General features: G+C 39.7%; 1 protein-coding gene across 2 annotated transcripts in view; it reads left to right on the top strand.

The window, feature by feature from the left end:
- adarb1b (adenosine deaminase RNA specific B1b) overlaps positions 1-14,435 on the top strand; it is a 131,093-nt gene that overhangs the window by 94,577 nt on the left and 22,081 nt on the right. For both annotated transcript variants that reach the window (XM_023268217.3, XM_023268216.3), the window contains 2 exons: positions 9,649-9,723; positions 12,947-13,872. In XM_023268217.3, the coding sequence (XP_023123985.1) occupies positions 9,696-9,723; positions 12,947-13,872 (954 nt within the window). In that variant the 5' untranslated portion in view covers positions 9,649-9,695. The remainder of the gene's footprint in view (positions 1-9,648; positions 9,724-12,946; positions 13,873-14,435) is intronic.

A 14,435-nucleotide genomic window follows, 5' to 3' on the forward strand; every position in this document is an offset into this window, starting at 1 on the left:
TCCACCAGCCCTGCTACTGCTGGAGGGAATCATAGCCACTCACTCTGATGATTTATGACCACACCTGAAGCCAGCCTGAAAAGTTTGCGTTATGTGTTGGTGTGTATTTTTGTGAAATCGTTGGAGGGAGGAAAAAAAAAGAAACAAGTAAGAAAGAGTCTCTACTGCTTGTGTGTGTGTGTGTGTGTGTGTGTGTGTGTGTGTGTGTGTGTGTGTGTGTGTGTGTGTGTGTGTGTGTGTGTGTGTGTGTGTGTGTGTGTGTGTGTGTGTGTGTGTGTGTGTGCGAGAGAGAGAAATAAGGGCATGATTGTAAAAAGTAATGTGTGGGTTTACAGAAACAAAAGATGGAAAATGCATAAGGAAGTTTGAGTGTTTAAATTTGAGGTGCCATGTTTTGGGGCTTTGTGTTTACATCTTTTTTGTGCATGTGGTGGAGAATACAATATAGCGTGTTGCAAACAAAAGTGTGTGTGTATATGTGTGTGTGTGTGCATTCTTCATGTGCAGGGACACCATTATATGTTGCCGGGGCTTTATGACTTGGCCTCTCTTTCTTTCATTCTCTCTCTCTCTCTATGAACCTTGACTCTGCCAGCCTTCTGAAATGCAACCCCCATAAAATCCATCAAATAAAAAATTCATATTGATACTCTGTGCCTCTGTTTTCTCCACCTTCCTCTACTCTCACCATCAGCAGTCCATGATGATAAATGACTGACTGTCAGATATTAAAGTCTGGAAACACAATAAAAGGTTCAGTCGCTCCTTTTTCTTCACCTTTCCATCCCTACTGTTCTGTTTTCTCAGAGTTGACACTTTTTTGTTTGGGGGAAACAGAAGATCACTATACTTGCATTGTAGTCATTCAGCACAGCTATTTTATTTTTAAATATGCATAGGTAAGTATTACCTTTGCACATCATAAGCTAGTAATCCTACCTGGCATCATGTTTTATATCTACTCTGCCATTGTCAATTAGTTATTTTTTAATTGTCAGAAAGCAACTGACAGAAACTAACCTTTTCAGCTCCACCTTCTCAGATGTGACAGAACTTGTTGTCTGTTCGAGTTTCCTTTGTAAGGGAGCACATCAAAATTGAATTTAAACAGTGTACCTCTGAATTAGCTCTGCCACAGGGGCTTGAGTGATAGTGGGTTGTGCAAGGGCAGTGCCCATTTTTCCCTCTTAACTCCCAGCTGAGCTTCTGCATTGGTCCATTACCCAGCAAGTCCTGGCATTCTCTTGCAAACAACAATGCCACCGCAGAGAGTCTGTCGGACCTCGGCAGTCAGTTAAACAGTCTGCCGGCCAAGCGAGTCGTCGGCTGCAAATGACCAAAAATGCAATGTTGAGGATATGAAGGTGACAGAAACTTGGGATGTTAAAGTTTTTACCTCTAGTGTTGTCAATAAAAATAGTCACTTTGATCTATATTTGCATGACTTTTCCTAGCTTTTATTCCAATAATGCTGAGATAAAAGTGTAGATTTCAAAAGTAATGGTAGGCTTAATAAATTACCCAACTTTCTTACACCTTTTACTGTCTGAATATAATTAGTCCTATGTTTATATTTTTCAAGCAAACTCATACAAGCTGTCTTTGCAGATTAGCGTCAAGTAAAATGATGCACAGTGGAACACTGAAGTATCCCTGTGCAGCATTCATTCACTTATAAATCTTTAATAAATGTTCCATAACACTTTAATGTAGTCATAAGAAGCACTTATAAGCGGCTAAGTATAGAGTTAATTATGCATTAATAAATACCTGTGTAAAATGATAGTAAAAGATACATTCACTGTCTTACTATATACAAGGCAAAATATAAATCCTTAGGAAAAGAAGCAAAACCTAAAAAAACAAAAATTAAAATGACATAGGCCTGATTGTGGCTGGCTTTATTCAGGAACCCTCTGCAGTTCAGGAATTGCAAACTTGCAGCAAATGACATTGCAATTAAATGTCTGCACCAAATAACCCGGTGAAATGGTTTAAAGCTAATTAAAAATGTGTTTTCTGCAGAAGGGGCTTTTCAGTTTAAGATCTGTAAAGGTCAGAGCCCAATCCGATTTTGTTATCGCCATTTAAAATTTCTTTTTCACTTTGCATAAAATAGAGGATTTTCCTTGAAGTGCTCCTTGGCTATTCATTCACAAGGCATTTTTCTATAATTCTGTTTAACCTTCTTTTGCAACACATTCTAACTATGTTAATACTTCAATTTTCCAACATGCTTGCTTTTTGGTTTGTTGGACAAAATTGCATGAGGTTTGATCAATCCAGAACATCTTGATCTGCTAAAATTTAAAAAACACCACACAGGCAGCACACTGACAGGATGAGGGAGTTTTCACTGCATGTTCTGCAATATTGTCATGCCCTGCAGACCTGAGTTTACCTTTCAAAGATGTAATTTAAAAAAAAAAAAAGATATTATCAAGTCAGTGAAAGAACCTGTGAGAAAAACACATTTATCTTTGCTTTTTCAGAACAAACAATTTAGCCTTGCACATCAATTACTGTGCGTTCAGATGATACAATATTCAGCCATATTTCACTGAAAAAGAGGGAGTTTGTTCTATTAAAAAAAAATCAGCATGGCAAATTATTGTGAACCACTGACAGGTATACTTCTTAAGAGTGAGGAATCTTTTTGTCTGGGTTTCCTTCAGCAGCATGGAGATGAGTACATACATTGCTGTATTTGTGCAGGGATGCATGCTTTTTGTCTGTCTGCTGGTGACAGGAGCTAAATGGGGGCTGTTTTAGAGCATGTCTTGGTCCTGTCAACACAGCAGCTTGTCAGGCTGCTGAAAGTTTGAAGGAGGAAGCTTTTGACTTTTAATATGCTGCTAATGTAGTCTTGGTGACAGTAGTAGATTTCCTCACTGGACCAAAGCATTAGACGGTGTCACTGACACGGCACTGCGGACTGAAAAATTGTGCGAGGCAATAAGTATAAAATAAATTACTTGCAAGTAATTTCATCCATCAAAAATAGCATGATACAACCTATCTTTTATATTAGGTTTAGCGTTATAGGGTTCTGTCTGCATTTAAAGATGACTTTTTTTGAAATTAATTAAATAATTTTATTTAATTTTATCTTTTCATACTGTCAGATGGTGCCAGTTAATGCCAAAGGTGCCGTGTATTTGTAGCCCTTTCTTGTTTGTTTCAGTTACAGTGGACCCACATATTTTGAGTGAAAGATGAAAGACCAAAGTAAAAGGAAAGGAGATAAGTGCTTTCAAAGGCTGAGCACTGTTCTTCGTGTGTATAATCAAATCGAATTGCAAGCCTTTTATGTGAGATGACAGTAGAAACATGAGTTTACAGTCAGACCAATCAGAGGCCATCATCTTGTCGAGGGACCAATTAGAAGCTATCGTTCCATCAGTGGGCCATTTGCCTTATCATCATTGATACAAATTGTAACTGTGTCATCTTGTGTCCTTCTTGGTTGCATCGTGTGTACAATTTTTTGTTGTTGTTGGTTCTGTTTACATGTAAACACTCTGTGTCCTCATAAAGGAAGGTGTATTGTATGCTGAAGTCTTTACAATTTCAGATGTATAAAATACAAACCTTTAATCCTGGAATTAGATAATCTTTAGAGGCATGGACAAGTTTGGATGTGAACTTGAGCAATGGTAAGCGGTTGCTGTGCCGCTAAGCGGAAAAGTTTCGTCTCAGCCATTTCAGTCAAAAGCAAGACAGAAGCCATGTTTCTGTACAACTGTCAAGCCAATTTGAAGTGAACTTCTGAAATGTTGCAAAAAATCCAAAATATAAAAACAAGACTTGGATTGCAAGTATTTAATAATCTTAGAGGAAAAACTCTCTCTCTGATATGTTTGGATGACTATTGGTGCTGAAAAGTGGAAAAGGACTACCCTTAATCACGTCACACAGCTCTGAAGTACTGTTGCTTGTGCATGTCTAACCATTAATGCGACTGGGTGCAGTTTAGACTTGTGCTGTGTTGAAAGTGATGCAGGAATGTTACAAGGTCTGACCCAGTAAGATTGCAACTCTAACGGAAGAGTGACCAGGGTGCGCATTCAGACATGAAGCCGACACGTTCGGTTGCCATCAAATTAATGGAAACGCAGCTAGTTATGTTGTTTACTGCTGTGTTGAATGTAATACAACACCAACTGGGAATCAGGTACAGAATTCAATGTTACCCTCAAAAGTTATTACATTATTATCACTGGAATTGACAGACATGATGTAAGGAAACCAGAGGGTCAAATAAGAATCGTGTGCATAGGTTGTCGCAGAATTATAGACATAAATATACACACCGTGCTCCTAATTTACTGTCATTGTAAAGACATGCTGTGTCAGAAATGTGGAGAAAAAGGGAAAAAGTTATGAGGCTGCTCACAGAATACACAGAAACAAACAGGGAAAAAGTCACCCAATATTGGTGATAGATACACAGAAAACAATTAAATCATAAAAAAAAAAACTGTATTACAGTCAAACTACTCCAGAAGCACATGCCAGAGTAGATGATAAAACATACAAAAAGATGAATAACTTAAATCATATAAAGGCACTTTAAAGCTATTCAGTGTTCTGAAAGCTGCAACTCGAAGCTGCCTGTGACAGTAGCGTAGGGTGATGTACCAGCGTGGAGTGGATGGAACTGGCCTCACAAATTCAAGCTGACTGGCCACCAAATAAAGAGGCTGAGTGCAGAGACCAGAATCTAAAGCAATACAAGAGACTGAAAAGAGGCACTCAGAGTTCTGGTACACACTCTGTAAAAGCTCCCCTCCTAGAGAGGCAGATCCATGTCCTAAGCATTTTAAGAGCCCTCACTTACCATTTGCAGTGAAAGGTCAGGTAGATAAGGTACTACAGAGACCAGAAAAGGCAGGACTTACTGGATGAGGAGAGCATATCCTAAATAATCCCATTATGTCACTGAGACAGAACACTAAGGTTATGTGGGGGATGTTAGTGAATTGTTAGTAAAGTATTAAAGAGTTGAATGATACTCCCTATTAAAAGCTACCGCTGCTTCACCGTATAACACATGATGTTAGGAGAGGCTATAAAACAAGTGGGATTTCTTTTACATGTTCTTTGAGAGATTTAAGGAAAATGTCATTAAAGAGTGCCAGAGATGGGCTGAATGTGAAACAGGAAAACTTACAAAACTTGGAGAGTTGCAGAAAGATTAGCTCCAGTATGGATTCAGTATATCCACAGATCTAGTGCATCAGATATGTGCTGGTTAAACTTGCAAGAGTAAATAATGCCCAGTATGCTAAAGCATACTTCCTTCATTGTTTCTAAGATTTGAGGTTGGTGTGATATTTTTTTGATGGAAAATCTTCTTACACTTGCCTTCAAAGGCAGTTTGCTTTAGACAGTTTGAACCCCACAGCCTGCCAAGGGCAGACCTTTCCATCTCCTTCTGTTTTAAAGGAGATAATGATTCTCTTTTACTTGGAATAGGATTGCATTTTCTATCTCTCTCGTCCTCCATTGCTCACTCACCTTTACCTTTCCATCCCCCTGCCCCACCTCCTCCCGTCAGTGGGCCACTGCCGGTACTCCCTCCACGGTGGCGATGCTCTATCGCTCTGTCACAGCGCAAGCGAGGGATGAGAGACAAATCAAAACCACCTTATTTCCCCTCAGTCCCTCTCACCGTGCCAGATTGAATTTGAGGTTTTTCATCTTCTTTCTCATCTTTCTCTCTTCCCTGCCTCCCTTGGCGTCCACTCAGAATTACCTGGAACCACGCCGTCTCACAACTTGATGACGCACCATTGTTTATGCATGAGGAGGCAGATAGACGGCAGCCCTCCGCTTCAATTCTTTTGGCTCACTTTAAACCCTTTGCTTTGGCTGCTGCGTGCGTTCAAAAGTGGTCAAAACCAAAATCTATCAGGGATTCTGCATTGCCTTTACTAGCGCCTTATAAATTCTTATGTGTGCAAATGTCTAATTTAGTTTTGTGAGCTTTAATGTCCAAAAATGTCTGATCTTTAAAGAAAAATGTTGAAACACCATGAGAAAATGTTTAAATGCTGTCTACCTAGCATGTCCTGAACAATTTTGTTTTCCCTTTAGCGTGAATGTTTTCATTCCCAAGATAATAAACCATGATGTTTCTCTAAATTAAATGTATTTGATGGCAAAACATATTCCTAGCTGACACACTATGGAACACATTCTGTCAGTTAATCATATTCAAAGTGCAGAGTTGCCAACAAATATATGAAAAATCTACAATAGAAGTTGTGTGTGTTATGGCAGGAACAGCATATGTAGTGTTGTGCTGAAAACATTGACCTAAGTGAGTATTTATTGGGCCGATGACCATATTACAGGATAAAATAAATACCTACCATACCTAAAATCAAAATAATTCCCAGGACAATCAGGCAACAGATCATATTAACGATAATGTTGCTGCCTTTTAAGCTTAATAGATACGCATGACTCAATATATAATTCATTTACCTTCATTAACCAGACAGCCTTGGATTACTCCAATTTGTCATTTTTGCACTGCATGTGGCTGAACGTACTGTGGAGGCCAGAGATATATTTACATGTACATCCACAAACTCCCACGCAGCACATTACACACACATTTAGCCCAATAGCGATATATCCTACTAACCATGCATCTCCATTATATTGGTTCTGAGAATAGAGAGTAACCAGATTTTATCCCTGGTGAATTTATTTTTTTATTGTACAAGGTTTGCCTTTTTTTTCTTTTTTCTTTTTTTTTTGAACCTCAATACAAAAGTAAAAGCTTTCTTTTTCGGTAACAGAATGCTGTGGCCATTTTTTATGAAGCACGGTGCCCTTTAGTGCCTCACGACACACATCCACAAACACACCACACATACACTTCAGGAATTCTTCGTGGAACTCTCACAGCTGATTTCAGCAACATTCATGTTTTCAAAAATTAGTTTCATGCTTAGATAAATTTTCTCCAATTCATTTACCCACTATTGCCCAATCCCAATAATTAAATGTCCGCAGCCATAAAACCATACTGCATCATGCACTGCTGGAGTAACAGTTCAGAAGATGTGGTGCTGAGTTTCTGGATGTGTGTGTGGGGGCTGGGGGGGGGGGGGGGGGGGGGGGGGGGGAGCAGACTCCCACCCATCCTCCCTTCACCCCACCTTTTCATTTTCAATTATGGCTTGGAATATGAATCTTTAATAGGGTGATAATTGTGCTAGCATATTTGCTGTCACCCACCATTAGCCCAGATTAATTAGCCCATTTAGTTTAGCTTAAGAAAGTGTCTGGCTGAGGAATGGGGGCACTGATGGAAGGCGGATAGAGAGAGAGAGTAGAATCAGCACAATCTGTTCTCTATCATAGTGTCATCTTTTTTCTGCTTTCTCTGTGTGTCTTTGTGTTGTTCTTTCTCTGTCTTCTCCCTCTTTGCTACTTTAACTCTCTTTTTCCTCATCTAACTGAGTCTGTTAGTCTGTTTCATCAGTCTGCACTCATCTGCTGCTCCCGTTCTCAGCAATATTTTTTGTCGCTCTGTAGCTTTTCAAGTGGTCGGTGGGGAGGCCGATGGGAGATTCGTGTTGTGCAGTTGAAACTTTCTCAGAACTATTAATTCTGTAATTACCAGCATAGCACAAGTCAGTGATGTAACTTTTCAACAAAGTAAATTTCCTAAAATTACATTTTTAGAGATCATGAAATTTGATTTAATTAATGTTAAGCAGGATTAAATGATTATTAAAGGTGAATCTTCATTTTTGATCATCAGCAACAATGTTATTGGTTAAATGTACATTTTTTTACTTTGATGTAATAATGTCAACAATTTTGTTTTTTTTTTTTTCATCAACAAGGAGTTATGGAGATACAGACATTATGTTCAGTATAATAAATGTGATCTAGTTCTGTAGATTCCACATACAACACCTAAAGTAATTAAGCAGTACTAAATAATATTTTTATATGAACCATAAGTTGTGAAATGACTATGTTTATATAAAAATAAAGTGCTTGTTGTGGGACACCCACAGAGAAATATGAATTCCCTTCAGTGCTCTAAACATTTTAGCATCTTCTTACTTTTGTTGTTTTGTGGCCCGAGGCACTCTCACATAACCGTGTTTACAGCTGCAACTATTTCCACTGAAAAAACTCTGATAAATCTATGTAATACTTCCTGCTCAGTACTAAAACAGTACACAGAGTTTACACGAAGCAGGATTTGGGTTCAGTGAGGTAACTTTGTGTTTAGTCGTGGGTTTTAAGGATGATGGTGGTGCAGCAGCATGGTAACTGAAGCTGCACATCTAACCTGCTCCTGATTACGCCATGTTCAACATAACAATGTGTATGAAAGTACCGTCTACCGACCAGTCAACCTTTTAGGAAATGGCATCATTATTCCTGGAAGATCCCATGCAGCTCAGTGTGCAGATGGTGAGAGATTCTTCTAGCAGGGCAGGACTTTTTTAAAGAGCATCTGGGAGCACAGATATGAGAGATATAGATTTTTAGTGGGGGGAAGTCCAGTCTTCCTAGCTTATCAGTGGCCCTGATAAGCCCTTTAACTTACACATTCACACAGTCTGTTGTTTCTTATTCTCTTTTCTTTCTGGTTTTGACTGCAGTAGCTGTGTTTCTTTGAGTCTGTATTATGTTTTCAGTAGACAAAGGAGAGAGATTATTGACTTTGCATTTTTCAGATGGCCAGAAACACAGCTCTAACTGAATTCTCTGCAGAAACAAACACTACAACTCTTCAAAAATAGATAATAATTATATCCATATTGTTTTTATATTTACATGTAAAAATGAATGACATTGTTTTCCAGTCATTGCTGCTTGTATTGTGTCAAACACTGACCAAATTTTTCAAGAATGCTAGAAGAATTTGTCTCATTGCTGCTTCATGAGTAACTCTTTTGTGGCTTTGGAGTTGGCCAGTCAAAACACAGCAAACTGATAGTTGCAGAAAACTGACTTTAAAAAGATTTACATGACCTAAGAGTTTGGTGTTCATTGTCAGTATGTATGAAATTTTCAGTTAGCAGGAAATCATTTAATTCAATGTTGGTGTGAAAAGTGTTCCTTAATGGAGCTTTAATCGCACTCTCCACCTTGGGATAAGTCGTGTGTGTGTGTGTGTGTGTGTGTGTGTGTGTGTGTGTGTGTGTGTGTGTGTGTGTGTGTGTGTGTGTGTGTGTGTGTGTGTGTGTGTGTGTGTGTGAGTGACAGTGGACTGACTTGGCCATGTCACTGGCTGTATATCTCTCAGCAGGCAGTGGGAAATGAGGTCTAATCGGAGGGATATTAAAGTCACAATAGACTGCTCCTGCTATTAAGGCCTGTCAGCCTTGGCCTCCTCTCTCACCTTGATATCTCTCAGTCTCTGAATATTTATATGCCTACCTCAGGGGCTACTTACACAGTGCAATGTTTCTTTGTGTGTGTGTGTGTGTGTGTGTGTGTGTGTGTGTGTGTGTGTGTGTGTGTGTGCGCGCGCGCGCGCGCTTGTGCATCAAGCAAGAAATTTATCATTGCTGTCGCTACTCAAGCACTTTGAATATGTTTATGAGCATGTGTATCATTCGGTCTGTGCTCATGAGGTCCACCTTTCTGTCCTCTAATCTCCAGGTGCAGTGGGGGCGAGGTTGCTCTCAGGTCAGAACAAACCCGTCACCATGGATGTGGATGAGGAAGAGAATATGAGTGAGTCCACTCTGATTCTTCTCATTTGTCTTTCCGTCTGTCTGTCTTCCTGTCTGTGCAATACCTGGTCTCTACATTTAAGCGTCTGCCTGTACTTACTGTATGTTTCCCTCCTTTCTGTCTGCGCGCATGTCTTCCTTTGTGTGTCCTCCTGTCTTTCTCTGCTGTGTAATCAGTGTGAACAGATTTTGCTTGCTTTTATTATGCAAGTATTTTCATACTGCTTAGCCAACATTTAATAAAAAATAATGTGCAACACAGGGCAAAATAGATTAAAATCTAACATATAAATATGTTTTGAAAAATGTGTTTGGAAAACCAAAAGTACTGTTCACCTGTTGTGTCATGAATTACGTTCACGTTTAAAGGCTCCATCTGTCAAGTTCTGTCCAAGGATGGTGCTGTGATTTGTCCTCACCTGAACTGAGGCACACAGCATTGCATGCACACACAAATACACTGTGCTGATGTTACAGAAACTTTCTAGAGAATCATTACATCCGAGATGCTTCAGGTCAAATTTCAGATTTCCTCCACCTTGATTTTTCTCTTCAAAAACTCCTCTTCACTCCAACTTATTGAAATTTAATTAGACACTTTGGTTTGAACTCAGTAACTGAGGCTCAGAAGGCACAGAAAGACACGACAGAATGTGTTTCCTCACACCTCCAACAATTTTGAACCCACATTCAAAGGTAGCTGTCATTCTAGCAGTGCCCTAACCTGCAATACAAACCAGCAGTTCTAGTTATAGTGCCATACTTGGTGTTTTTGCTCTGTAGAAAGTATGTTTTATGTGTTAACTCAAATAAGCCATTGCAAAATAGGCTTTGTTGTCTTCCAACGCTTCTGAAGCCTCTTTCGCACATTTTTACTGGCAGTCAAAAGATATATTTGAAGATAAAAAGTAGTCCAAGCTTACACAAGCCAGTTTCTTTAATACTAAGGGAACACCAGAGGAAAACATGAAAGACCTTTTCACTTTTATGTGACAACCTTAGCAGCTCTTGAAATTCTTTAATCGCAAAAATCATCCCAAATCAAAACCCCAGCAAACAAGTCCCACTTAAAATGAAGTTGTGATAAAAGACTTTTTTCAGCAGTATTTGGTTCATGCAGCCCCCACAGGGGATTTTAACTCAGAAAGATCCAAGCATAAGGAGTCTTTTTTTGTCTTTGTGTAAATAATGGATGCTGATTACACAAAACTGGGCATGATAATGACCACAAATGCATGTGTGCCATATTTCTATGCATGGCTGTTGCTCTGTGGCTTTTGTCCTCTGATCTGCTCCTAGGCTCTTGAGTTCTGCTGGATATCCATCCTGCAAATTCATTGTGCTGTAAAATATATAGGATTAATTTGAACCCTTTAGACAAAATGTACATTTTGTGTATTGAATAATTAATTTTGGAATGGAGAAAGGGAGCTCCAGATTTTTCTGTGTGCCATTTTAGTCACTGTTTTTGTGTAGCATGCCAGAGTTTTCAGTATGTGTTTCCTTTTTTAAATTGGCTTCTTGCTTACTTATAATTAAAACTACTTTAGGAGACATGCCTATCACAAGAAAACATGCATATTAAAATATGTTGTGCAACAACTTCAGTGAAAATACTCAAATTGCAGTAGTTCATCGCTTGAACCACCACACTACATACTGTATCTTTTGAAATGATACATTTGTAATGACAGTATAATTCCCTGTTTAACTGGTACCATTGTCCACCACAGCTAAATCACTGAACTACAGTATCAGTGGTGGTTAAACGTCATTGGTGATGACAGTGCACCTGTCAAATCCAAAAATTTCACCTATCAGCATTCTGATAGGTGACAGTTCTTTTTGGCTACTCATAAGTTTATTTGCCAACACAAATACCAATTTGCAGAATGCATGAACACACAAAAACATATTGCATGTATTCAGCTCATGAACAGAAGGATGTGGAGTTTGTGTTTGTGATCTTAGCAACAAATGCTTTTTTTCGTGCCTTGAGACATGTCAGTTGCACTATGCAGACAGTAACGGCATGTCAGTACATTTTGCAACCTAAAACACTGTGTTCTCTGACAAGCTCCATGGGGGGATCTCAGAGGCGCAGGGTCTTATGAATGGCACCTCATTAGAAAGTTTTTTTATTCCGATTTTCCTCATTTGAAATACGACAGTCATTCTTTTAAAAACTTGATGTATAAGGAGTAAACAACATTTTAGCCTTCCACCGTGTCACCAGTCAAGCCTTTAGGATCCTGCAGTAGGTGGAGTCTTCTCCTTCTGCCTCTTTGATGTACTCTCCTTTTTGCCTGGTCCTCAGCTCCTCCCCCTGCACTACTCCCCTGCACTCCCTCAACCCAACCTACAATCCCACTCATGCACACTGCGGCCTCTCTTTCTCCTGAGTACCGCAAGGAGTAACCTATCAAGCCTTTGCTGAAGGATGTTATAAATGAAAATTTTTGCCAATATTCCATCCACTTTGTTAACTGGATTCAGTGATATGTGTTCCCCAGTACAGTGTATTTCAGAACCTGCGGTTTAAACTGAACATGTAATATGTTCTTTATGGGCAATCAAGCTATTGAAAACTTATCGAGTGGAAGAGGAACAGTTCTGTTTGTGCACGTATGTGCGAGTGTGTGTGAGTGTGTGTGTGAGCGTGTGTGTGTGTGTGTGTGTGTGTGTGTGTGTGTGTGTGTGTGTGTGTGTGTGTGTGTGTGTGTGTCTATTTTGAGTGTTGATATGTGTGCTCATGTCTATGTGCATTTATGTCTGAGACCCACAACACTGTGTAACCTGTAAAGTGTACACTAGTTGTTTCACTTGAAAAGACATTTCTCCCACTTTCCCTTGACTCTCACAATAACAAGCTTTTCTAACTACAACTTTAATTTTGAAGACATATAAAGAGTTTAATATCAAAATTAAATACAACTTGACCCCAAAAATCCTCAACAATGCTTAGAATATTGGCAAATAATACTTCTGGTAACATACCATCTCTAAAAAGGACAATACATGTCTTGATGTTCTGCGATTTATTGTAATATCAACAGACTGTAGGTAATATGTTCAAAAATAATTAAAAGCCAACTTCTCTTGCCTTGATAAAGGAACACAAATCATTGGTTCAGTTCCAAAGAGTGATAAAGGAATCTATAAATTTTGCATTTACAAGATCCTGCAACGAAGGCGTTGTAAGTTACTCTTTCTGGGCACCGCAGGTTCAAGCAGCACCGACGTTAAGGAAAACCGAAACCTGGACAACGTGTCCTGCAAAGACGGGGTGGGAGTGGCTGAGCAGCTCCCCAATGGAAGCGGCCTGGGCAGTCGAAAGCGTCCCTTAGAAGAGGGAAACAATGGCCACACACATTCCAAGTTCCGAGCCAAGAAACGCAAGAAAACACCAGGGCCAGTCTTGCCCAAGAACGCTCTGATGCAGCTGAATGAAATCAAACCAGGTCTGCAGTACAAACTGCTGTCTCAGACAGGACCAGTCCATGCACCAGTTTTTGTCATGACTGTGGAGGTCAATGGACAGATGTTTGAGGGCATGGGCCCAACCAAGAAGAAAGCTAAACTGAATGCAGCTGAGAAAGCACTGCGTTCCTTTGTCCAGTTCCCCAATGCATCTGAGGCACACCTGGCCATGGGCCGAACACTGACAGTGAACACAGACTTTACATCTGACCAAGCTGACTTCCCAGACATGCTCTTCAATGGCTTTGAGACACCAGCCGCACCTGAAGAATCCTTCTATCTAGGCTCCAATGGTAGCAGCTCCCTAAATTCACTAGGAGAGTACCCACTGCCCACACCACCCGGCAGCAACCTTGTCCAAGCCCCATTGCCCCCTCCATCTGCATTCAGCTCGCCCTCCAGTGGTAAAAACCCAGTCATGATCCTTAATGAGCTCAGGCCAGGCCTCAAATATGACTTTGTCTCAGAGAGCGGTGAGAGTCATGCCAAGAATTTTGTGATGTCAGTAACGGTGGATACACAGACGTTTGAAGGCTCAGGGCGCAACAAGAAGCTAGCTAAAGCCCGGGCAGCACAAGCCGCCCTATCTGCTCTGTTCAACATGCAGCTAGACCAGACACCATCCCGGCAACCCATTCCACGGGAGGGATTGCAGCTTCATCTACCCCAGGTAAGATACTTCTTTGATCGGTCAGAGAAGCCCTTACTTTACCAGCTGTGTACTTGAGGATGTAGCAAAATTTTCTCAATGCATTACAAATAACCAGCAATTCTTGTTGCATTAATAATAAATTAGTACAATGATAAAATAATAAAAAATAGTAAACATATTGGAATAACTCTACTTGCAAAAGCAGAAATCTACATAATCATACTTTGCATTACAGTCCATGAAATTTTAAGGTTACACCTATGGTTACTTTGAATGACTGCTAAATAGGACTGTTTTATAATGCATAAGGATATACAAAACACGTGTGCTTTCTCACAACAGTTGTACTGATTATCTATTTTAGGCATGACATAATGAGTGTGTAGATACAATACAGGGCTTTTAATTTGAAGGCTGTCAATAGTCAATATGGGACACATTGAATTGACTTTCCTATTTTTTAAAGAAATTATAAACACAAAATGTCTACCACTGGAAGTATCTGAAAGGTATGCAAGTCCCAGATCAGTTTGTAAAGATAAGATAAGTTCTTTATTTCTCCCCACTCCAGGGGAAATTTA

Source organism: Amphiprion ocellaris, chromosome 11, assembly GCF_022539595.1.
Source record: "Amphiprion ocellaris isolate individual 3 ecotype Okinawa chromosome 11, ASM2253959v1, whole genome shotgun sequence".
Taxonomy (NCBI): Eukaryota; Metazoa; Chordata; class Actinopteri; family Pomacentridae; genus Amphiprion; species Amphiprion ocellaris.